Source organism: Pelophylax lessonae (genome assembly GCF_965119305.1).
Source record: "Pelophylax lessonae genome assembly, chromosome: 1".
NCBI classification, from domain to species: domain Eukaryota; kingdom Metazoa; phylum Chordata; class Amphibia; order Anura; family Ranidae; genus Pelophylax; species Pelophylax lessonae.
Window position 1 is genome coordinate 69641056 of NC_138768.1, and position 25789 is coordinate 69666844.

A 25789-nucleotide genomic window follows, 5' to 3' on the forward strand; every position below is an offset into this window, starting at 1 on the left:
GATCATTTCAGAGAGAACAACGGTCAGCTGTGTTTACAACAGCGGATTGCCCTTCTCTCTCAGCGGGGAGTGATCGCGAGTACCCAGTGGCAATCGCGGCCGCTGGTCCTGGCATCCCCCACCCATACGTCGATTCGTGCAGCCGAGCCAGTCTGCCGTAGTAGATCTGTTAAGGGCCTGAGTTGACAGGCTTTGGGCTTGCAGCAATGGCATCAGTTTAAGATGTTCCAGAGATCATTCCAAATTCACCGACAGGTGCATTTGACCTGCTTCAATTGAGTTTTGTATTCCCATAGACTTGTATGGAAATGCAAAATCCACCTGTCAACTGAAAAACAGTTGGCCCTTAGACGATAAGCTGCATCTCCAGGTACCCAGGTGCTTGCTATTAACAATACGATAACATTTTGTCCTATTCTTTTCTACAATGTGTAGAAATGGCAAAATAAAACATCAGCCAAAATGAGTACTTCTGATGCTCAATACATAGCAGCTGGACAATTTGCTTGCAGACGTCCTCAACACAGAGTTCTGAAATATTAACTATTTGTGGAACATATTGTTGGTTGTACATAGCAGGACACAGGATTGAGGGGGAATGTGCTCGCTTTAATGTTCAGTACCAAGGACAGGTACCTGATCGAGAATAGTGACTCAACCAACAGACTGCATGTAGATAGTTTCATAGACCTCAAGGCCATTTTGGAGAGGACAATATATTTACTAGACACAGATTCCTCTAGAGCAGGGGTCTTCAAACTATGGCCCTCCAGTTGTTCAGGAACTACAACTCCCATCATGCCTAGTCATGTCTGTGAATGTCAGAGTTTTACAATGCCTCATGGGATGTGTAGTTCTGCAACAGCTGGAGGGCCGTAGTTTGAGGATCCCTGCTCTAGAGGGCATTGAGTGGAATGTAAAAAAAGAAGATGAACATAGAAAATGCTGAGATGTGAAATGGAGTTTGTGGATGCGTTACTGGAAAAGTCTATGCAGTGAAATCAAGTACACATACCAAAGCAGTGACAGTGGATGATACACCTAACATATAAATACTTCCATAAAATAAATGTTATTATGGTTGTTCACAAATATTACAGCCTGTCCAATAGTATTGTGCGCTTAATAAGGTCAGAACTAAATAAAACTGGAGTCTATGATTGCCTACAGCAGGAACCTCCAGCTTTCTAAACAAAGGACCAGTTTCACTGTCCTTCAGACTTCATGGGGTCCGGACATTTGTCAGCAGGAATATAAATTTTCTGGCATCAGTGGGAGTAAACCGTGCCCCATCTTTGGTATTAAGGGGAAGAATAGTTCCTCATTGTTGGTGTCAGTGGGAGAAATAGCGCCCCGATTTTTGATGTCAGTTGCAGGAATTATGCCCCATTGTTGGCGTCAATGGGCAGCTTAAGGTCTCAGATCAGTGGGATGAATAGTGTCCCAATGGCAGGATAAAGACAAGGAAAGGGCCGCAAGATTTGAGACCCTTGACCTACAGAAAATAAGACCACAATCCGAGTCTTTCAAGCTCACAAGTATCACACAGAGTCATAGAACCTCTATGTGTAGCATTATTATTTTTAAAGGGTTAGTCCACTTAAATCCAATCATTTTCGTTTTTGGTAGACTCTTCAAAAATCACCTGACTGCTTATATTTCCTGGGAATTCTGGTAGTAAGATCTCTATGCAAAGCTCATGGGTCCACACAAGCTGTGACTGTTATGAGGGGCTCACACTATTGTAGATTTTTATATTTAAATTGTACTATAGAAATATGTAGCAGGAACTGCGGATACAAAAAGAGGATGGAAAAAAAAAAAAAAAACTCCCAGGTGGACAGTAACATAGTCAGGAATGTTGAGAGTATCCAAGACATAAAAGAAGCCAGGGGCTGCCTAAACCCATGAGGCTTCAAAATATAATTTTGGGTATAAAACCTCTTTAAAAACACCCACAAAGAGCCTTTGAACAATTCAGTGCTGTTTTGATATAGGCTGCTGTGGGCCATCAATTTATCCTGGACAATGATTTTACTAACTTTAGGTTTTTTACCTGCAGATTGTCTAGGCTGTCAAATACATATAGAAAACATATAAAAGCAGAATCTCTGGAAATAAATTATACATCTAGAAAGGAGCAAAAAGACCACTTCCTGAAGATAACCATTTGTGGCATAACAGGTTTAGAGTGCATAAAATCATATACTGCCCAATTCAACATATTCATCATCTCTATTAACAAGTTCATCTTCAGCTTCCCAGCTTCGCCACGGGGTGGTTGATATAGAGGGTCTAAAACAGCTTATATGAAGAAGAGCAAATGGATACAGAGATGAGCGCCGGACAGACTTTTTACGTCTGCCATCCACGTCATTTTCCTTCAGTGTTGGAAGGTTTGCGGTCGGCCTCTCCTTCACCTTTTTCTTTAGACTCTGAATTTCATCCATTAGCTCCAACACTTTCTGCATAGCTGCCACATTTCCTCCGCCAAGAACCTGCGCTTCTGGGATCCATCTAAGGTGGCGCTGGGCCCAGATTCGAATTTCGGGTCCCTCAATATGTGGCAGGATCAAGCCATGAAAGTCTATAGGTTTCCTATGCCAGTTCTCGTAGAAAACTTTGTAGTTACTTGGCACCTCATCAGAGGAGCTGATTAGTTTGCTAATTCTTTTACCTAGGAGACTTCTTATAAATGGTCCAGTTTCCTCCCTAAAGAATCCTTTTTTGTTAGAACCTTTCGACTGGGTAAGTGGCAGAGACAACTGTCTTTGATGCTGAAAAAATACAAAACAATTATAGTAATTAAAAATCAAAACTATGTATATGACCATCTAGGAGATGGACCTATTAAGTTAAAAGTTAAGTGTGTACATGTTTTAGATATGTGTGGAATCAAATGTGTTAAACATCGTTGTGCATTCTTCAGCTTTACTGGGTAGAAGCATCAAGAACAATGAATACACACACAAAAAAGGGAGGTAGTGGGAAAATACAGCTGCAAATTCCCACTTTATGTCTCAAAACTAAAATGACAAGCACTGCATTATGGTCTGTATCTAGAATTACTAGGTTTTCAACAGGGTTGAAATGCTGATCGGGAGTTGGGGATTGTAGTACTAATAGTAGATTATGGCACCAAAAAGGAATTTTGACTTGCCTGTGAATTTCATATCTTGGCTTACTGTGCAGGACACATGCATAGTATTTATAGACCAAGGGTTACAGCCATGTACCTTAAAGGAGTTGTAAAGGCAGAAAGGTTTTTAATTTTAATTCATTCTATGCATTAAGATAAAAAGCCTTCTGTGTGTAGTAGCCTCCCCCCACCCCCCTAATACTTAACTGTGCCACCTCTCTGTCCAGCAATGTCCAGGAGTCCCTCGGCCATCCTTGGACTATTCCCTCCTGATTGGCTGAGATACAGCTGTGGCACCATTGGCTCCCGCAGCTGTCAATCCGGGGAGAGGGGTGGGGGAGCCGAATGGCAGCTCCGTGTCTGAATGGACACACAGAGCTGAAGCTCGGCTCGGGTGCCTCCATAGCAAGCTGCTTGCTGTGGGGGCACTCGATAGGAGGGAGGAACCAGGAGCAGGAATGAGGGACCAGAGAAGAGGAGGATCTGGGCTGCTCTGTGCAAAACCACTGCATAGAGGAGGTAAGTAAACATGTTTGTTATTTATTTTAAATAAATGAGGAACAGATATGGCCAAGGTAAGTGACAAATTGCTAGTGCAACTGATCCCTACCCCCACATCACCTCTACAACAGATAGGATGGAATGAGGTGTGTGTGTGTGTGTGTGTGTGTGTGTCAGTAAGAGGCAGAGGTGGTGGGGGGAGGATGACATCACAGCTGTCACTAATCCCACCCCCTCACGACCACTGCTGCCACTAACCCTATCCCCCTCACGACCACCGCTGCCACTAACCCTATCCCCCTCACGACCACCACCAATCCTTCCCCCTCTCACCACCGCTGCCACTGATCCCCCACCCCGTTCACCACCACCGCTGCCACTGATTCCACCCCCCTCACCACCACAGCTGCCACTAATCCCCACCCCCCTCACCACCACCACCGCTGCCACTGATCCAATCCCCACCACCACTGCTGCCACTGATCCAATCCCCACCACCACTGCTGCCACTGATCCAATCCCCACCACCACTGCTGCCACTGATCTCATCCGCCCTCCCCACCACCACTGCCACTGATCCTACCCCCCGAACCACCACCACCACCACTCATCCCACCCCCTACCACTCATGCCATCCCACCACCGCTGCCACAGATCCTGTCCCACCACCACCCCTGCCACTGATTCCATCCCACCATCATCTCTGCCACTCATCCCATCCTATCCCCCTCCACCACTGCCACTCATCCCATCCCCCCCACCACTACCACCACCACTGCCGCTCATCCCATTCCATCTACCCCACCACTACTGCTGCCACTGATCCCATCCCCCCCCCCCACACTGCTGCCACTCATGCCATCCCTTTATCGCTGCCACTTATTCCATTCCCCCCCGTCACCGCTGCCACTCCTCTTATTCCATCACCCCATCACTACCACCACCGCTGTGACTCATTCCAACCCCATGCGCCAGGGGGCCCATGCTTCACCTCTGTACACCTAGATAGGAGGGGCAGCGGGCAGCATATAGAGGAACCAATCCCCCCCTCCGCTGCATGAAGAAAATGTAGGGGGATTAGATCCTCTATATGCCGCCCCCACTGCCCCTTCTATCCAGGTGTACGAGGGTGATGCATGGGGCTGGGTTGCCCCAGGGGTCAAGGGGGCCTTTCATGGTTTCTTGCACCGGGCCCTAAAGGTTCTAGTTACGCATTTGCCTAAATACTTTGAGGTGGAGAGTCATGTAAAGCCCTGGCAAAGTGACCATCCACCTTAGTCTTGGATTCTGCCATTTGTTACAAGGAAATTACAAGTGCCTACTCACCTATTAAAGGGATGGTGGTAAATTGCAGGATCCATGGAATGATACAATACTTGGTCATCCACCTAAAACTAGGCCCGAACTGGTTAAGTCTTTGTACCAAGTTTTGCAATGTAATTGAATATATTTCAAAAGTAGCCCTGGTTTTTACATTACTGGTGAGAATTACAGGGTGACCCTGTCTTACCTGTTCATAATGCTGGACTGTAAAGTCCAAGCTTTGCCTGTTGTGGGCCTACCCCTCAAGGGGAGAGTAAAAATCCACTACCGGGATGTCTTCGCATTAAAAATTGATAGCATTATTCAATCCATCAAACCATAAAAAAAAGGAATCCATTCCTAAAAACATTTTTTTAGGAATTGATTCCTTTTTATGGTTTGATGGATTAAATAAAGATATTGATTTTTAATGCCAAGAGGTCCTGGTGCTGGATTTTTACTTTTTTCATTGGAATTTGGATGTTCAGTACTACGTGAATCTGGGCACAGATGTCTTGATCTCATCCTGTCTATCCTTATGGGATTTTGGGGTTGTAGCATTTCCTTTGTTGCTCTACTTCTGTAGGCATCTTCAGGATTTGGGCTCCCTAGCGATGGACCCTGATCGCACCTTGCAGCTGACTGTGATATGTTGCATTAAGTACCAAGGTGATCGCACGTGCAGGATCCAGTGCCTGAAGCAACGTTATAGGCTGTCCCCACAGCATGGGTACTGGGTATGGTTCCCAAGGTTTTAGCAAGGTGTCACCTATTTGGATGCACGGTCTCTACTGTAATATATAGAAAAAAACAGTAAGGAGTTGATTGAAGAGTTCACTGAAGAATCCCAAGATAAATTAGTAAAACGCAGAGAAATTTCTCCTCTAAGAAGAAGAGGTCCATCACCTTAGGACACTTGCAAAAAATTAAGGACTCGTGTAAAGAGGCAGGGTTATAGGGGAGGCACCAAAACAATTGGTGTCCAGTCACCAGAAGGTACGAGCCTATAGGTCGGAGACACAGCCAACAACCCACATGGCAGGCTCTACTTTTGCAGGGTGCTTTCATGTGGATTTAGTTTAAAAAACCTGACAAGGGTCTCTTTAAATAGGCAATTTACATGGATCCTTCAGGAGTAATAAAACAGCAAAAATATTGAAGTATTAAAAGGTAAAGCAGTAATAATATAACACTAACATTTACATGAATGTTCACCCAGACTACAACAAAAACAAAATTACCTTTGAACGTATTCCTTTTCGACTTTTGTCTTGTTTTGACTTCTCCACGTACAGCGGGTTGTTTAAAAAGGACAGAGCCTTCAATTCAAACTGCACTGGCCAATTCCAGGCCGTGTAGAAGCTCAAAGCCTCCCTTTGTTTACCCGACCCGTCCTCAATCTGCCAAGAAAATCAGAACACTCTCAGATGCCAGAAAGAAGCAGGTCACAGCTTAAGCAAACTTTGTCTTAATCACTATATTACATTCCCTAACTGCATTATAGAGCATTTGTCAAGTGCATTATAGTAAATGATCATATTCTTTCTCCATCAGCTTCCCAAAAAGACGAAAGAGTCAAAACGCGACTGGGATATAATGGTTTCGTGGAAATTCTTTTTTTTTTTTTTTTTTTTTTTTTTTTTTAAGTCTGCTGAATCTGAATGATTGCATGTAACTAGTTTGTTTCCTCATCCAGCAGGGTGAGCTCTTGACACCTTTTCACATTTCCCAGGCTCTTTGATAGCGGTTTTGATGAAAGAGCCTGTGACAGTGCTATTTACAGAGTTCAATCACTTATGCTACAATTATACATATACAATCAAGACACGGCAGAGAATCACACACCTTGCACAAAGTGTGGCTTTGTCGGACTTCCTACCCACAGATAAATCAATCACAGATCTCTCATAATTTAAACCTTAATTAAATCTTTTCTTTTCATTAGAGACACAACATAAGGGGGGGGGGGGGAGTGTCACATGGCCTTATCTTTTACAGAAAGTCAACCAATTTAAGCTGGTCTAACACGCACAGACTTAAAATGTCTAGTGATTTTGTAGAAATTATATTATCAGAGATAAAATACATCTTTTTTTAGTTCAGTAAATATGAAATATTGCATATGAATATTTCGTTTTTTCATCCAGCAGGTGGAGCTCCTGACACCTTTTCACATTTCCCAGGCTTTTGGTTAGCAGTTTTGCTGAAAGAGCCCGTGAGAAAGCTATTTACAGAGCTCAATCGCTCAAGCTGAAAATTACACAAGCACAAAGTCACAGCAGGAAAACACACACCTTGCAGGAAGTGTGGTTTTGTCTGACTTCCTGCCCTCAAGTTAACCACAAATTTTGCATAATTTAAATCCTTACTTAGACCTCTCAGTATGTACACAGCAGACAATTCTACACATCCACCTCACTTCTTTCTCTGCAGCACCGATTGGGCTGTGACTGACCAGGCAATTTAGACTGAAGGTCTCCTGCCTTGTCTGTACACTGTGATGGAGTTCAGATGTGCCGCCTCGCACATATTCTTCTACCTTTTGTGCCCATGAAGGAGCAGCTGCTCTCAAATAAAGCTTACCTAAACCCAAGAACAAAAATTTAATATTTACCAGCTTTTGGACGTGGTGGCTGCATTATTTTTTGGAGGGCTTTTTCTTAAAGCGGTTGAAAACCTAAAAAAAACCCTGCAAGACAAAGGCATAATGAGCTAGTATGCATCGCATACTAGCTCATTATGAATTACTTACCTTAGAACGAAGCCCCGACACTGACCCCGGGACACCGCTGTGGGAGCTGACATGATCCCTCTGCGTCTCTTCCGGGTTCTGCGGCTCTGGCGCTGTGATTGGCCGGAGCCGCGATGACGTCACTCCCGCGCATGCTCGTGGGAGTCATTTTACGGCAAGCTCCCGGCAAGGAAAGCTGAAGGTCCGCCGGACCTTCAGAGCGCATGCGCCGCTCGCGTGAGCAGCTGCATGCAGTGCAAATACCTCCTAAACCGTGCCGGTTTAGGAGATATTAATTGTACCTACAGGTAAGCCTTATTATAGGCTTACCTGTAGGTAAAAGTGGAAAAAAGCGGTATACTACCGCTTTAACACAGTTTTGCCCTGGTGATCCTGCCAGTAACTCTTCCTGTTCCTTTTACAAGTCATGAATAAGAGCTAGCAGTGCGAAACACAGTGATTATGCCTCCTTGCTCATTCGGGGCTCTATCTTTTCTGTGTATGGCTTTTTTTAAAGACTATTAATAAAGTGGATGCAGTTTTCAAGTGTGCAGCCCTTTGGATCCTATTGCACTTGTTCTTCCTGTACAATGGGTGACAATGGTCACTCTCACTCACTGTACCAAAACTTTGGAGGAGCAGCACTGTTACCCAAAGACAGGACCTACAGAGCACCTCCACCTCTCCATCTCCAGAACAGAGAGTGGGCGTTTTGTAGTCCACTTAGAGTGCATTTTGTTTAACCATTTCACCTCTGGAAGGTTTTACCCCCTTTCAGGCCATTTTTTGCGATACGGCACTGCGTTATTTTACCTGACAAATGCACGGACATACGACACCCAAATAAAGTTTATATCCTTTTTTTCCCCCCACAAATAGAGTTTTCTTTTGGTGGTATTTTTTTTTTTTTTTTTTAAACCTAATCATTTTTACTTTCTGCTCTAAAACACATCTAGTAAAAAAATTTAAAATCTATTTTCTTGATCAGTTTAGGCAAATATGTATTCTGCTACATATTTTTGGTAAAAAAAATCCTAATAGGCGTATACTGATTGGTTTGCGCAAAAGGTATAGCGCCTACAAATTATAGGAAATTTTTTTTTTTTACTAAGATCCATTTCTCTGATTTTCATTGACGGACACAGCTCCTGATCTTCTTAACCATTGGGTTATACTACAGGAGTGGGACACTAGGCAGAAAAAAAAAAAAAAAAATCTGGCTACGCCTATGGGCAGTCCCAGGGGGTATACTCCCTCTCTCTGTTATAGGTACTCAGTTTTGTTACAAGCAGTGTCAGAAGAATTACAACTCCACAGAGGGGTGGGTGTTGTGTTCATCAATGAACATCAGAGAAATTGATTTTGCAGTAAGTCAAAAATCCTATTTTCTCTTTTGTTCATTGACGGACACAGCTTTTGATCTTCTTAACCATTGGGATATCCCAAAGCAGTGTTAAAACATGTGGGGTGGGAACAGCGAAAAAGAAATTCCCAAGGCTAACTATAGCCAACAGGTAAACAGGAGCTCAACTCGAATCTGGCAACATATCTTCGCACTCCCACGGTATTTGAGGAATACTGCTCCGGTGAGGGCCCCCTGCCGCGCCCTCTCTCTAAGACTTATGTTCTTTTGATCACCCCGCCGGAGCAGTGCTTTCCATTGGCTCTCTCGAAGTGGGAGGCAGATCTTGACAGCTCCTTTACGGATCAGCAAAAACACAACATCTCCCTGTTGTCATTGAAATCGTCAGTCTGTACTAAAATTCAAGAGACCAACTACAAGCTACTGATGCGTTAGTATCACGTGCCCACCCAGCTTCATAAATTTTACCCGCAGACCTCAGATCTTTGCTGGAGGTGCCAGAGGGACCGGGGGAACTTTGCTACACATCTTTTGGGCTTGCCCGAAACTCACTATTTGCTGGATGGCCATCACAGTGCAGAAATATAAGAAAATTGGATTTTTGTAAGATCTTACCGTAAAATCCTTTTCTCTTAGCTCATTGACAGACGTAGTCCTCTTTGATTCTCATCAATAGGGTTATGCTGCCTCCACAGGAGTAGGACTAGGCAGAAAGAAAAACGTTCTGGCTCCACCCTAGGGGCAGTCCCAGAGGGTATATCCTCCCTCTCTCTGCTACAGGATGTCAGTTATGTCACAAAGCAGTGTCAGAGAATTTAACCCAACCCAACTCAATGATAGAGGGGCAGGTACTACGTCTGTCAATGAGCTAAGAGAAAAGGATTTTACAGTAAGATCTTACAAAAATCCAATTTTCTCTGTCGCTCATTGACAGATGTAGTCCTCTTTGATTCTCATCAATAGGGACGTCCCAAAGCAGTGCCACAAATGAGGGGTGGGATTGACAGAAATCAAAATCCAATCTAGAAGGCCCAACCGGAGCCAACCAGAAGTATCAAAGGACTCATCGAGCAAACAGATGAGATCTACCCAACAAACCCTCGAGGTAGACCAACAGTCTCCTCAAACAGCGGCCTGCAGGAACCTTGCGGCCAGAAGAGGCATCTGACGATGCCCTCACATAAACCTTATACAATCTTGTAAAGGTATGAACCGACGACTAGGTAGTCGCCTTGAAAACCTGAACCACTGACGCCTGATGGCGGAAGGTCCAGGAAACTCTAAGCGCCCGAGTAGAATGCGCCTTAACAGGGAACGGGGGATCCCGACCCTTAGATAGAATAAGCCTATACCACAGTCTGTCTGATCCATCTAAAGATGGTCGCGGCAGAAACAGGCAACCCCTTCTTAGGGCCATCCGTGATCACAAACAGTGAATCCGTCTCACAAATTGAATCCGTAGTATTCAAATATATCCTGATCGCCCGAACTGCATCCAAGGAATGCAACGCAAAATCTCGAGGATGATTGGGCTTAGGACATAGGAAGGACAATACAATGTCCTCATTCAAATGAAACTTTGAAACCACCTTAGGAAGGAAGGATAGATTCGGATGGAGAACAACCTTATCCCTATGAACCACCAGATATGGGGAACAACAGGATAATGCAGCCAGTTCTGACACCCTGCGTGCAGAAGTGATAGCCACCAAGAAGGCCACCTTCTGGGATAAAGTAAGCAAGGGAATCTCCCTGATATTTTCAAAGAGAGGTTTCTGAAGAACCGACAGCACCAAATTAAGATCCCAGGGTGGTAACGGCGTGCGCACTGGCGGAGCCAGGTGTCGCACCCCCTGGATGAAATTCCGCACCAAGGAATGAGTAGCCAAAAACTTCTGAAAGAAGATAGCTAATGCTGAAAACAGACCCTTGATAACACTCAAGGCCAGCTTCTGCTCAACTCCCTGTTGCAGAAAAACCAATATTCAGGCCACCGAATAAGAACGTGGAGGGAACCAAAGGGATCCACACCACGCAATATAAGACTTCCATGTGCGATGATAAAGCTTTCTGGAAGTCGCTTTCCTTGCTTTAACTAGAGTAGGAATAACTGAAGCTGACAAACCCTTGTCCTTCAGCACCTGGGTCTCAATAGCCAGGCCGTTAAAACCAGCGATCGTAAAGCAGGATGGAAGATCGGTCCCTGCGACAGCAGATCCTCCCTAAGAGGAAGTCGCCAAGGAACGTCTGCGACCAGCCTGACCAGGTCGGCGTACCAGGCCCGACTAGGTCAGTCCTGATCTACCAGGATAACTGGGATTCCCTCCACCTCTATCCTGCGAAGAAGCTTTGGCAGTAACTTGAGAGGAGGGAAGTAGCTGATACTGCCCCCACGGGGCGATCAGCATGTCTGCGGTGTCTGCTAGAGGATCATGGGAGCGAGCCACAAACCTCCGCACTTTCCTGTTGAGCTGAGATGCCAACAGCTCCCATTCTGGGTACCCCAATGGAGGCACAGTTGGTGGAATATCCCTGGATGAAGAGATCATTCCCCTTGATCCAGAATCTGACGGCTGAGATAATCTGCCTGCCAATTCCCCCCCGGAATGAATACCGCAGAGAAAGCTGGAACAATCGTTCCGCCCACGAAGAATGCTGGCCACTTCCATGGCCGCCAGGACACTCCTGGTGCCCCTTTGATGATTGACATAAGCTACTGCTGTGGCATTGTCCGACTGGATCCGAACCGGGCTGCCCTGGAGCTGTTCGGTCCAGTGAGTCAGACAAAGTCTGATCGCTCTCAGTTTCAATACATTTATTGGTAACCTGGACTTTTCCAGGGACCCAAGCCCCCGAGTCGAGAATTTCTCCTCACCCGGATAGACTGGCATCCGTGGTGATAAGCGTCCAAATATTGGTAGGAATGACCTCCCCTGGCTGAGCATCGGAGACCGAAGCCACCAGACCAGGAACTCCCTGGTCCACTTGCTCAGCCGGATCCGATAGTCCTGGAATCTGGATTCTGGTTACACTTGAGAAGAATCTCTCCTTGAAGGATTCGGATATGGGACTGGACAAATGGTACTGCTTCAAAGGAAGCCACCATCAAACCCAGGACCCTCATGCAAGCCTGGATGTGTCTAAAACTAGACCCAAATATTCCAGTCTCTTGGTGGGAACCGAAGATGACTTCTGCAGGTTCACCAGCCACCCGAACTCTTGTAAAAGAGGTCATGGTGATCTCTAAGTTTAGTAATAGAGCCGCACGGAGCAGAAGATCGTCTAGGTGACCTAGAATCGACATGTCTCGTTGTCGTAACAACGTCAAGACTGGGGCCATCACCTTTGTGAAGACCCGGAGAGTCGAGGCGAGACCAAAGAGTAACACCACAAACTGATAATAATACTCTTTCTACGGAAAAACGCAGGAAACGCTGATGTCCTGCATAAATAAGAAAGTGAAGATAGGCATCCTAGATGTCTATGGACGCCAGAAAATCCCCCTGATGCTGGGAGGACGCTGCTACTGTGCGAATGGACTCCATCTTGAATTTTTGTACCCTGACAAAAAAGATTAAGTGCTCTTAAGTCCAGAATTGGACGCACTTTGCCCTCTTTTCTGGGTATTGTAAAAAGGTTTGAATAGAACCCTTGAAATGCTCTGTCCAAGGAACGTGGACCACCACTCCTTGTTGCATTAAATCCGTGACTGCCCCCCGTAAGCTCTTAAGCGATCCGGGGATAGTCGAATATTGGAAAGGAGGAATCGCACTGGGAGAGATTGACATACAATCTTGTAACCTGACCGTATGACCTAGCGAACTATTTGTCCGAGATTCTGGAAAGCCATGGATCCGGAAACCGGCGAAAACGTCCCCCCACCCCAGTTATGGGTGGGGGCGCACCTTCAGGCTTTAGTAGTCTTATCTTCAGGTCTGGAAGAATCGGACTTTTGCTTGCCCGACCAGCGTCCCCTGAAACCTCCCGAAGGAGCTTTGGAGGACTTTGTTTTCTCACCCGTGGACGAAAAAATTTCTTATGAGCGGAGAAAGAAGGCCCCCCGTCTTTGACGAGGTCCTTTACCCTTAGTACTTTGTGGTAAAAAAAGTGCTCTTTCCCCCAGTGAGATCCTTGATGATCTCATCTAAGTAGGCTCCGAATAGACGCTCTCCTAGAAAAAGAAGATTAGCAAATGCTTTTTTGGAACCTTGGTCAGCTGACCAACATTTTAGCCACAGTGTATGCCTGAGGACCACTGCTGAAACTGATGCTCGCGCCAATAATGGAGTGGCGTCTAACGCCGCGTCACAAACAAACTGTAACCCTTGTATCATCTGTTCCAACAAATCTGATACCGCCTGAGGGACATCTTCTAAGTCCCGGCGTAACCACTTGGTCCATTCAGTTACAGTTTGCGAAACCAGCCCAATAGCAATTATTGGTCTGAAAGCTGATCTAATCAAGGAAAACATGGCGCGAGACATAGCTTCTATCTTGCGATCCACCGGATCCTTAAAAGACGGAGCGTTTCCCAATGGAATGACCGTAGCTTTATTTAATCTAGAAATTGGTGAATCCACCACCGGTGGTACTGTCCATTTCTTAAGGAGGGCTTCCTCAAACGGATAACGCCTAATAATGCATTTGGAAATAGCAGGAGTGCGTTTTGGCTGACTCCATTCTTCCTTGATCGGATTACCGAACCATTTGGGCAATGGAAATACTTTCGCCACTTTGATGCGTTTTTTAGTACCAAAGGGAATTTCAGTCTCAGCTACTTCCGACGGTGTAACCTGTAATCTTAAGGTTTCTCGGACAGATACAATTAGTGCGTTTACCAACGCTTCCTCTCGGGCTATGGCTGATGCCGAAACATCCTCCTCACTGTCTGAAGAGACAGTACCCGAGACACAAATCCCAGATGAGGTACCTGCAATTGCAGGAATAGGCTCAGACTCTGAATCCCAAGTTTCAGATAAAATGGGGGTAGGCGGGGGTCGTTTCCTTGCGCCCTGTCCCTGACAAGCCACTTCCACCCGGGATACAAAGGTCTCCATAACTGCTGAAAATGACTCAATAGTAAGCGGGGTGCTGGAGGATCCTGCAGCCCCTTCGAGGGGATCAGGTGGAGATACATGTGTGGCAGGGTCCATGTTAATCCAGGACACTTGCCAGAAAAAAACTTTTTTTTTTTTTTTTTTTTTTTAAATAAAACTTTTTTTTTTATCTGTATCCCACTAGCGCCCCCCAGTGTACCTGCTTCTTGACCCCCCATAGAGAGAGAGAGGGACCCCAAAGGCTCACCACCCGATGCAGAGAAGTTTCCTATCAACTGCAGTCAGCGTTTGTCTTGTGCAGACTGGGAAGTCCTGTGCTAGGTTTCCCGGGTAGAAGGAAGTGGCTCCGCCCCCTGTGTACGCCTTCCGGCGTTCCCAGCTGCTCCTCGAGGTTAGCTGGGCACCTCAAACATGGCCGCCCCCATGCAGGAGACAATGGGCTCCAAAAAAATGGCGGCCGGCGTGACCTGCGGACGCTTGTGTACCTGGTCTACAGCAAAATGGCGGAGGACTGCCGATGTAGCGTTCTCAGCACAGCAGCCTGCATGCTCCAAGCTAATGGCGGCTTGTCGGCCTGCGGGAGTCTGGCGATCCACTACAGTCAAGGTAGGCTATACCTCCTATGTATGCTATAGTACAGAAGTCAGTTACAAACCAAGCCTGCTGGTTTAGAATGTTAGCTCCCAAACCAAGTCCGCTGCCCACCGAGCACATTATCACTGAGGATATGTGAACTTAACATAGGTTACAAGGGGGACTTTAGTGTCAGAAAGAATCCGACCATGTATAGAGGGGCCCGTATCCCAAAACGCCTCACAGAGAGGAAAGGGAAACATTTACTCACCATACCGGACTGACAGGCACCCTCTCTTCACAGTACCCTCTCCACCGAAGTGGGGGGCTGTCGACCAATCCGGACGCCTTGACTCTCTGGTTCCTGGCGTCCAAGAGAGACGTTTAACTCGCAAGGTCAGTCCCTCCAATGGGACTCTGTCGCGGCCGACCCAGCGCGGAGCTATGGTCTGCACGCGCTCGTAGGCTGAACCGGGGTGACCACTGGATCTCAACATCCAGCCCGTCGCCCGGTCCCGCATTCTTACTTGAATGTGTCGCGGCCGACCAAGCGTGATGCTATGGTCTGCGCGCGCTCGTAGGCCGGCTGGGGTGACCACTGGATCTCAACATCCAGCCCGTCGCCCAGATCCGGCGTAATTTGCTTGAAGATCTCACAGGAAAAAAACTGGAGAAACTACCTAAAAAAATATTTTTTCTAAAAAATCTTGCCAGGACCAAAAAGATCCCAGCAAGGAACTTAGGTCCTTACTCCTGACTAGACAGAAAAAAACTGACATCCTGTAGCAGAGAGAGGGAGGATATACCCTCTGGGACTGCCCCTAGGGTGGAGCCAGAACGTTTTTCTTTCTGCCTAGTCCTACTCCTGTGGAGGCAGCATAACCCAATTGATGAGAATCAAAGAGGACTACGTCTGTCAATGAGCGACAGAGAAATCTCTGTTACGTCACATTTTGAACGCCGTCAAATCCTGTATCTCGCTGTTCTGGAAAGGTCAACTTCCCCCCAATTAGTGACTGCATACGTAAAGTGGAAGAGATCAACAAAGTAGAAGATCTTATTCGGACATCTGAACAGGATAGAGACAAATACAATAAAATTTGGATGCTCTGGAACATGTTTGTTCTATCTGATAGGGGACAGACCTTATTGAACTCTGATGTGGTTCGGTAATAGATATGCCGTCTCCTCCCTCCCATCCCATCTCTTTTTCTGTCCACCCCTCCACCTTTCCCCCTCTCCCCCCCCCTACTTCTTAGGCTTCTCCTTTCTCTCTCTATTCTCTGTATTTTCCGCTTCACCCTATATGCTCCTGTTGCGGCTTCTTCCTTTCATATTTACCCTCAGGGATGCCTACATGACAGTATTGCTGCCATTGTGGTGGCTCCGTCTTCTTGCACCTAGCGATAGCTGCACACTTCTGCACGTGACCGTGACCACCTACATTTCCCTACGAAGGTACTTTATGTTTGCCAACGGTTATGGATTAGAGGTTATGCCTCCGCTGTTAGCATCTTCTTGTTTACATCTCTGTTATGATTTCTAGTTTCTCCATACTGTTTGAGGTTTGCCTTGATTATTTTTCTGTATTTCTCTGAAAAACTTTCTAAATAAAATAAAATATTTGCAAAAAATAACCAGGAGCTCAACAAAAACAACTAGAGCTCCCCTGAAAAAAAAAACAATACATCCTCAAAGAGGACCAGGTCCTATAAACAGCAGCCTGCAAAACCTTGCGGCCAAAAGGAAGCATCCGCAGATACCAACACATCCCCTTTATAGAACTTTGTGAAAGTGTGCACCGACGACCAGGGGGCCACCTTACAAACCTGTGTCATGGAGGCCTGATGACGGAAGGCCCAGGACGCACTGAGCCCCCGAGTAGTGCGCCTTTACAGGGAAAGGAGGAACCTGACCCTTGTTGGAATAGGCCTGAATCGCCGTCTGTCTGATCCATCTGGAAATGGTCGCAGAGGAAGCAGAAACCCCTTTCCGAGGCCCATACGTAAGCACAAATAGTGAGTCGGATTTCCTAAAAGACGTAGCTGCCAGGTACACCCTAAATCGCCCGGACCACATCCAAGGCATGCAAAGCAATTTCCTTCGGATGTTTAGGCCTGGGACACAGGGAAAGCAACACAATGTCTTCATTCAAATGAAAATAAAAGACAACCTAAGGAAGGAACGACAGACGGGCGAAGAACTACAGTACTTTATCACTGTGAACCGGCAAGTAAGGTGAACGATAGGGTAACGCCGCCAATTCCGACACACTGCGCGCAGAGGTGAAAGCCACCAAAAAGGCCAACTTCTGGGACAGCGTAAGCAGGGGAATCTCTTGAAGATTCTCAAATGGTGGCTTTTGGAGGACTGAGCGCACCAAATTGAGGTCCCAAGGTGGCAACAGAGACCGCACTGGAGGGGTTAAGTGCCTAACTCCCTGAAGAAGAGTACACACTAAGGAGTATGTGGCCAAGGGCCGTTGAAAGAAGATCACTAAGGCCAACAACTGACCCTCGATAGTACTCAAGGCCAGTTTCTGCTCAAACCCCTTGTTGAAGGACGGTAAAGATCCGAGCCACCGAAAAAAAGGCAAGGATGAACCCCTAGAGACTCACACCACGCAACGTACGTCTTCCACGTACAATGGTAGATCTTCCTAGAAGTAGATTTCCTAGCTTTTAACAGCATTCAATCAGTCACCAACTCAGACAAATCTCTATCCATCAGCACCTGGCGCTCAACAGCCAAGCAATCAAAGCCAGGGACTGTAAAGCAGGATGGAAGATCGGTGCTTGGGACCGCAGATCCTCCCTGAGAGGAAGCTTCCAAAGAATGTCGGTGACCAGCTGCACTAAATCGGCATACCAAGCCCAGTGAGGCCAGTCCAGGGCCACTAAGATGACCGGAATCCCTTCTGCCTTGATTCTGCGTAGAAGTCTTGGCAGAAGCTTGAGAGGAGGAAGGCGAACAGATGAGGTAGGGGGAGGCAGGGGAGGGCGGAGAGTGCTTTTTGCCAGCCTGTCGGCCAAAAGCCACCTCTACCTGGGACACCAAGGACTCCAGGATCGCCGTCAGTGCATCGATGAGAGAGGATCAGGTGGGGAGATGTGCTCTAAAAGACTCCATGATCACTAGAGGGGCCCCACAAAAAAGTGTAAAACACAACCCGGACACTGTCATGGCCACTATTTTCAATGGCAAACCACTGAATAATGGCCGCCGGACTACATAAACATGGCCGCCGTGCATTAAGTACACAGGCAACAAGAAAATGGCGGCACCACGAGGCTCCCAGGAGGGATCCCTAGGCCTCTGAAAATGGAACAGGCAGGAGCCCCCACTAGGTACAGACCCAGCCCCCCCCCCCCCACAGCTCATCACCCGGCCACGCCGGCACACCCCCCGCCCCCTTTGGCAGCACAGCACCCTGCCCTGCCCCCACCCTAGGCGGTGGACCAGGCCACCTCACAGCCCCAGCGTCAGTAAATAAGGGTCGGATGGGGGGAGATGGCCCACAGCGACCACCAGACTAATGGGGGGGTGCCTAACAGGAAGGAGGGGAACCCAGGGGTCTGACCATCCCATGGAGGGGCCCACTTCCACCCCAAAACTCTCCAGGGGGAGAGGAGAATAGTTACTTACCATACCACAAACCAGGTGGCCACCGCTCCAAAAAGAACCTCCTCACCATCTAAATGGGGGCTATCGGCCAGGAGGAATGCTGCGACTCGGGCCGAGACCCGGTCTTATGCGACCTCAAGAAGCATTTAACTCGCCGGCCAATCCCTGTCCGGTGGGTCTATGTCGCGGTCGACCTAGTGCGGAGCTGAGGTCTACACGCGCTAACTGGCCAGACTGGGGTGACCACTGGATCTAGATTATCCAGCCTAATGCCCAGTCCAGCAGTTGACTGTAGATCTCACAGGAAGAAATCCAGGAGAAAATAAATTCTATCTAAAAAGAAAAAATTGCCAGGACCAGAAATCCCAGCAAGGAAGTAGGTCCTTACACCTGACTAGGCAGAAAAAAACCGGAGTAACTATAGCAGAGAGAGGGAGTATACCCCCTTGGACTGCACATAGGGGTAGCCAGATTTTATTTTTCTGCAGTGTCTTACTCCTGTAGGGGCAGTATAACGCAATGGTTAAGAAGATCGGGAGCTGTGTTCGTCAATAAAGGAAAGAGAAAAACACACTGCATACCGTACACCAGCAATGCAGATAGTCCCTGCCTGGAGATTACCCCTACCCCGCTCCCTTCCCCCCTGACATGTTTCAAGGAGTTGTAAGGTCAGAAGCTTGTTTTTATCTTAATGCATTCTATGCATTAAGATAAAAAACCTTCTGTATGCAGCAGCCCCCCTACTACTTACCTGAGCCCATCTCTGTCCAGTGATGTCCACGAGTCCCTCGGCCGTTGGGACTCTCCCTCCTGATTGGCTGAGACACAGCGGTGGCGCCATTGGCTCCTGCTGCTGTCAAAGTCAGTTAGCCAATCAGAAAATAGAGGGGACAGGGCCAAGTGGCAGCTCTGTGTCTGAATGCACACACGGAGCTGCAGCTTGGTTCGGGTGCCCCCATAGCCAGCTGCTTGCTGTGGGGGCACTTGACAGGAGGGAGAGGCTAAGAGCACCGAAGAGGGACCCGGGAAGATGAGGATCTGGGCTGCCCTGTGCAAAATAATTTCGCAAGGCAGGTAAGCATACCATTTTATTTTTTTATTTCATTTTTAAACAAGTCTTTACAATCACTTTTAGCCCTTACAGGGGAATATATGATGGTTGTTAAATCAACTGACCGGTTGTGACCCATCAGGCACAATTTTTATGGCTGCATGGTGAAAATTTCTATAAATTGCGTTTTTTTTATTCTGCATCAGACTGATCACCCTGCATTTATACACCAACCTTTAGCTTCCCTCTCCATTCCTTGTATGCTAAACTTGTCTCGAGTGTTATCAGTAAAAAAACAGAAATTACTTACCAACTTGTGTGTATCTTTTTGGTGCGGAGAATTGAAAAAGAATGTGCTGAAAATGGGGATATTGATGTTGTCAGACAGGACAGTCAGATACGTCTCAGAGAATTCAAATGCAAGCGGGTACTGCTGCACCAGCTGCCACACACAATCCAAGAAGAGCAGAAAGACCGGGGCCTGCGGGGCAAAAATGCAAATACATAAAAATGGGTAAGGAGATCATTTCATGAAACTTCTAGCTTTGCAATTGGACAGATCTGATACTGTACAAGAAAATGGTGCGCTCAGATTTATAGGCGGACACTGAAGGTAAATTCCACATTACATTACATTACATTATGTTTAGCTGCATCAATGGACATGGCCTAACTGATGGATAGATTTAATCTTCACTCCATCAGTCATCTTCTTTTATATATAGTTCCCAGTTATTTTGTGACTGTTTCCAGGCAGCTCACATGCTTCATTAGAACAATACCCTCTGGATTGGTTACACCTTTATTGCAACAAAGGGTTACATCCATCAAAAGTATAACTAATCCACACAAGGGACTTCTAATCACAAGTTTACAATAGCGCTTTCACCTTCTGTTAATGTTTGTCAATTTATTTTTAGATGGTTTATTCTTCTTCTATTCTATCGACACAAGAACAGCTATGTTAAATGACCTGATGAAGTAGAAGTCCTGCAAAACACGTAGACTGACAGAACAAGAACAGCTATGGTAAATGACCTGATGAAGTAGAAGTCCTGCAAAACACGTAGACTGACAGAACAAGAACAGCTATGGTAAATAACCTGATGAAGAAGTCCTGCAAAACACGTAGACTAATAGAGCTGATGTGTCCAGATTAAGTTGATAAACTCTAATCTAATGCATGGGGGCATATTATAGACCAGGTTTTTTATTTTCTACACAAGAAAAATGATTTTATGCTGAACTTTATGTTGTTGTTAAACCATTTATATAGCACTGAGAAGGTATATTTAAAGGCCCATATATTTCCTTTGGGATTTTCTGGTCAGCTTTCATTACTTCCATTAAAAAATAAGCAGCAGGCGATACAAAAATTGACAATTTTTTAGACCTTGGCTAATTCTTGGTCACTCTTGGAGTCAACTTCTGAATTTACACTATATTTTGAATATTCAATAAATACCCAAAAGAATGCAAACACCTCACAAAAATTATTGAATTTAAGAATACTCCCAAATCTAAATTGCACAAAGACATTTTACACACTTGTGCAATCTTGCATCAACATAATTTCCTAAAAAAAAAAAATATATATATATATATATATATATATATATAAATAAACTAATCAACGGCCAGGATTTCAGTGCTTTTACTGGCAATAATCTTGTCAGGTTTTATCTTCAATTGCTGCCATCAATATAAGCCCTGAAGAAGCAGGCGTTCTGAGCCCCCAAAATGTGTTGGATTATTTGACATATACAATATTTATTTACCTATAATATTATTATAATTAAGTATTTTTATTATTATTAGAATTATTATTACTATACAGTGCTGCCCTGAGATTATAATCTAAAAGGTGGACATACAGAGACCAAATTTCGGTGGATTTCTGATGAACCGGCAAAAAATAATTCCGTGATTGGCCCGGTCAGCATTCTCCTGCCCCGACATCCTTCGAATGAAACATTGAAGGCGCAGGGTGGAAAATTGCTGGCTGAACACTCCAATCAGATGCAGGGACTGCTCAGGTGTTTTCCTAGCCAATGGCGTCAGCTGTCAGAATACAAAAGTCGCAGTGGGACGTTTGTCTATTTGTGTGGTTTATTGTGAATGGTGGAATCTGTTTAGTCAGCTCACAGGCTGAAGGAAAAAAAAAAATCTATTTGTGTATAGCCACCTTCAAGCAGACCCAAAGTCCATACACTTACCTCCTCTACAACATCCGAAGTCCGTGAGGTGTCCCTTGCTGGAGCTGGCATCTTCTCCCAGGAATGACAGTTTTTGGGCCTCTTCATTGGCTGATGCGGGGCGACGCAACTACTACATATGTGTAGGAGTCACTTATGCTGGCATGTAATGTGATGTAAGTTTTTTCAACCAATATACATGCCACAAAATACTGCGAACAGGCAGACAGGTGAATTTTATTGCAGAAGCCACATTGCATGTCTCTTCTGCAATAAATAGCCAGCCTGCTCGCAAGTTATGAAAACACCTTCAGTTCTGCTTTAAGGTACTTCTCTCATACACATACAGTGGGTATAGAAAATAATTACCCTCCTTTAAAATAATCACATTTTGTTGCTTTGCAGCCTGGAATGAAGACAGACACAGTTTTTGCATTTACTCATAAAGCCCAAGTGAAAGATATATCCATCAACATGTCAGAAAAAAAAATTCACAAAACAGAATCACTGAGTTGGAAAAAGGATCACCCCCTTGTATCAGTATTTTGTTGAACCACCTTTTTCTTACATTACAGCCTTTAGTCTGTTGGGATATGTCTCTACTAACTTTTCACATCTAGACTTTGCAATGTTTGCCTACATTTCTTTGCAGAACTGCTCATGTTCAGTTAAATTTGATGGTGATCGTTTGTGGACTCCAGTTTAAGTCATTCCACAAATTTTCAATGGGGTTTAAGTCTGGACTCTGACTAGGCCATGCAAGGACATTCACATTATTTTCCCTTCAACCACTGTGTGGTCAATTTTGCTGTGTGCTTTGGGTCATTGTCATGTTGGAAGGAAACCTTCTTAACATTGACAACTTTCTGGCAGAGGGCAGCAGATTTTCCTCAAGAATTTTACGATGTTTTGATCCATCTATTTTTCCTTCTATCCTGACCAGTCCCTGCTGCAGAAATCCCCCCCCCCCCCGCCCCATAACAGGATATTACCACTTCCATGCTTTACTGTAGGTATGGGGTTATTTGGATGGTGATCTGTATTGGATTTCTGCCAGATACATCGTTTGGTGTTGAGGCCAAATATTTAAATCTTAGTCTCATCTGACCAGAACACCTTTCCATGTGGCCTCAGAATCTTCAAGGTGTGTTTTGGCAAAGCTCAGTCGTGACTGCATGTGGCCCTTCTTAAGGAGTAACTTTTTTCTTGCAACCCTCCCATACAAGTCACATTTGTTGAGAATTTGTGATATCATTGTCACATGCACACAATGACTACTCATAAATTCCTTTAACTGCTTCAGAGTTGCTGTAGGCCTCTTGGTAGCCTCTGACCAGTTTCCTCCTGGCTCTTTCATTCAGTTTGGAGCGACGCCCTGATCCAGTGAGTATTTGTGAAAATATCTTTCACTTCCTAATAATAGACTTCACTGTGCTTCCAGGCATTGATGAAGCCTTTGACCTTTTGTTTGTGTATCCATCTCCTGACTTGTGCCTGTCCACAACTTTATCCCAGAGATTATTTGACAGTGTCTTGCCGCCCAAACTTGATTTTTTGCTTCAGTTGCACTACCAGGGACTGAAATGCTCCAGGAAAGCGCTTTTCATGCTGAGCTAATAAAAATTACCACAGCTGATCAAAGTTGAAAGTCAAATGAATTTGTGTGCCATTGAGAAGGTAATTAGCTATACCCAATTGAGTTTACAAGTCATTTTTAGGAGGGGGTGATCCTTTCTCCAACTCAGTGATTGTTTTTGAATTTTTTTTTTATTTTCTGTGTGTCTTAATTTCAGATTGCAAAGCAACAAAATGTGATTATTTTAAAAAGGGGTATTTCTTTTCTATACCCACTGTAGCGGGGCCAATTTAGACAGAGGTTAATTAACTTGGTTTGGAGTGTGGGAAGAAACCATTGCTAAAACATGCAAATTCCATGCAATGTCCTGTCGGGATTCAAATCAAAGTCCCCAGTGCTGCAAGGCAGATGTGCTACCCACTGAGCTCTCTTTCTTTCTACATTTCATTGATTGCTCCAATTGGCTCCTTTAAACTCTCCTCTGAGTCTGCAGTCCAGCTTTTATGTGTGAGCAGCTGACTGCCAGGCACCAGTACTTGGGAAGTGTGCCTAAGACTACACCAAAGCCAACTTTCAGAAAACCAGTACTTGCATAAGAAATTCTGCATTGTCAAAGATGCTGCAAAACAAGTATGATTAGGCACCTAATGGCACCCATTACCACCTGCTTACTTCAACTAGAATGTTTTTATCCCAATATAGACAATTCAAAGCTTCCAATGTGATCCAATTACCCTGAAGCATGCAAAATATTTCTAGATCCTCCACTATGAAGGACTCCAGCGAACATCAAAGAACAACGAGGTATTGCATTACACTTTATCCCTTTTTTGAAAACAGGTCCATTGGCCACTTTATGGGGCCAGGAAGTTTAAAGCCACCCTAAACTGACTGGAGAAGGCTCCCATATGATAGATCACCTAAAGCAGATGACCCACCCGTTCCCCCACATCCCCCCAGTAGTTAGGGGCCAATGAGGGAAGTTTAGAAAAAAGGTAGAGATGGCTCTGTGTCCATGTACCTGAAGGAGTTCATCTACATACCTCATTCTCGTTGCGCCGAAGGTGATTACATCTGTCCAGAAATCGGTGTCCCCCCATCACCCACTCCTTCTGGATGAGGCTCTGGAAGCCGGCTCGGGTACGATAATAGGAATCCATCATGATCTGCACCAGACTGGCAATCACACAGCAAAAATCGGAGGCTGTGTCCTCTGCAGGGACATGAAGGACAAGAAGAGTCAAAGGCAAGACATGAAGAATTCATAATGTCAGACTGTTTTGGCAAATGTATGAAGTATAATTTCCATCGTTCGTTTTAACATTCCTCACGCCATCATACAAACATACTTAAAAGCACATTTCAGTGGAAGCCAACTAACGTGCCAGTATGATTTTGGGGTTGCTGGAGGGAATAGTTTCCAGGAGGCAGAAGACCACACTACTTAAAGCTAAACTCCAGCCTTACCTTCAGTCTTGCACAGCTAGTTGTACAGCCTGCTCTTCTGTACCGAAATTGCATGCTCTGATTTCACTGCACACTGTGAACATCTCACAGTGTGCATTAGAAACTGCAGTAACTCCAGGATGGAGACGGTCCAGCACCATTCAACACCTTCCCACCTTATCTCTGGCCCACTCGGTTAAATTATTGGATTGAATTTCTTTCAATTATAGCACTTCAACAATACATGTGGGCATTGCCTAGGGTGGTCTACATGCATATGAAGTTAACCTAGGAACCCCCACCCTTCCAGATGGTAATTCGGCCATGAAGGCATTTTATCTGCATAACACCTCCTAAAAGGCAGCCCACTGCTTACATTAGGGCTGAGGGCTTAAGTACTAAGATAGGGTGCTGTGAGGTTTTCATACACATCAGTACCCTTGCCGGCCTCTCCCAACAGCCATGATCTGCCAGCATTGCATCGAGAAGCCCAGGGATGCCATCACTAGGTCTAAAATAGGGTGAATAATGAAAAAGGAAAGGCTTTATATAAAAGGTCAGTAGCATGTTGAGAGGATAAAAGAGGAACCAGGGAAGGCAAATATAAAATGAACTGCACTTTTGTTGAGGGGGAAAAAAAAAGCATTCCCTTCTAAGTGATCATGTACATTGCTGGGATTTTAAACTTTGTTGCAGATTCCTACCTTTTGTTATTCTAATGTAAGTGCCGGTTCACACTAGCACGACTTGTCAGGCGACTTGGTCAGCGGTCGCGGTCATTGAGTAGTACAGGGCCGGTTCTAATAGGAGCGACACAAGTCGCTCCGACTTAGAAAAAGGGTCCTGTACTACTTCGGGGCGACCTGGAGGCGACTTGCATTGACTTCCATTATGTGAAGTCTGTGCAAGTCGCGCTGCACGCGACTTCACAGGTCGCCCCCTAAGTCGGAGCGACCTAATGTGAACGGGGTCTAATAGCGGTTTGTGTTCATGTGCAAAGTGAATGGGAATAGACCAAGGGGTTTTCTAATCATCAATCAGCTGCTGCACTTGCAGGGCTCTGATGAGAAAAGTGTCAGGGTCTACATCCCTTTGGACATGATTTGTTGTAGGGGATGCCCAAAAATGAATTAAAAAAATAGCGAAGAGCTCTTAGAAATACAAAATATGCAAAACCTAAAAATATTACTCAAATAAAAAAATGGATATAGTGAATAAAGTATTCACACCC

The 25789-nt window shown here is 45.5% G+C and overlaps 1 protein-coding gene across 1 annotated transcript in view; it reads right to left on the bottom strand.

Moving 5' to 3' along the window:
* Positions 1-1843: 1843 nt before the first annotated feature.
* Positions 1844-25789, bottom strand: part of MTMR12 (myotubularin related protein 12) — a 139216-nt gene continuing 115270 nt past the window's right edge. The window contains exons 13-16 of the mRNA XM_082251843.1: positions 24156-24325; positions 19652-19822; positions 6184-6342; positions 1844-2777 (exon numbers count right to left, since the gene is read on the bottom strand). Of these exons, the coding sequence (XP_082107969.1) occupies positions 2202-2777; positions 6184-6342; positions 19652-19822; positions 24156-24325 (1076 nt within the window). The 3' untranslated portion in view covers positions 1844-2201. The remainder of the gene's footprint in view (positions 2778-6183; positions 6343-19651; positions 19823-24155; positions 24326-25789) is intronic.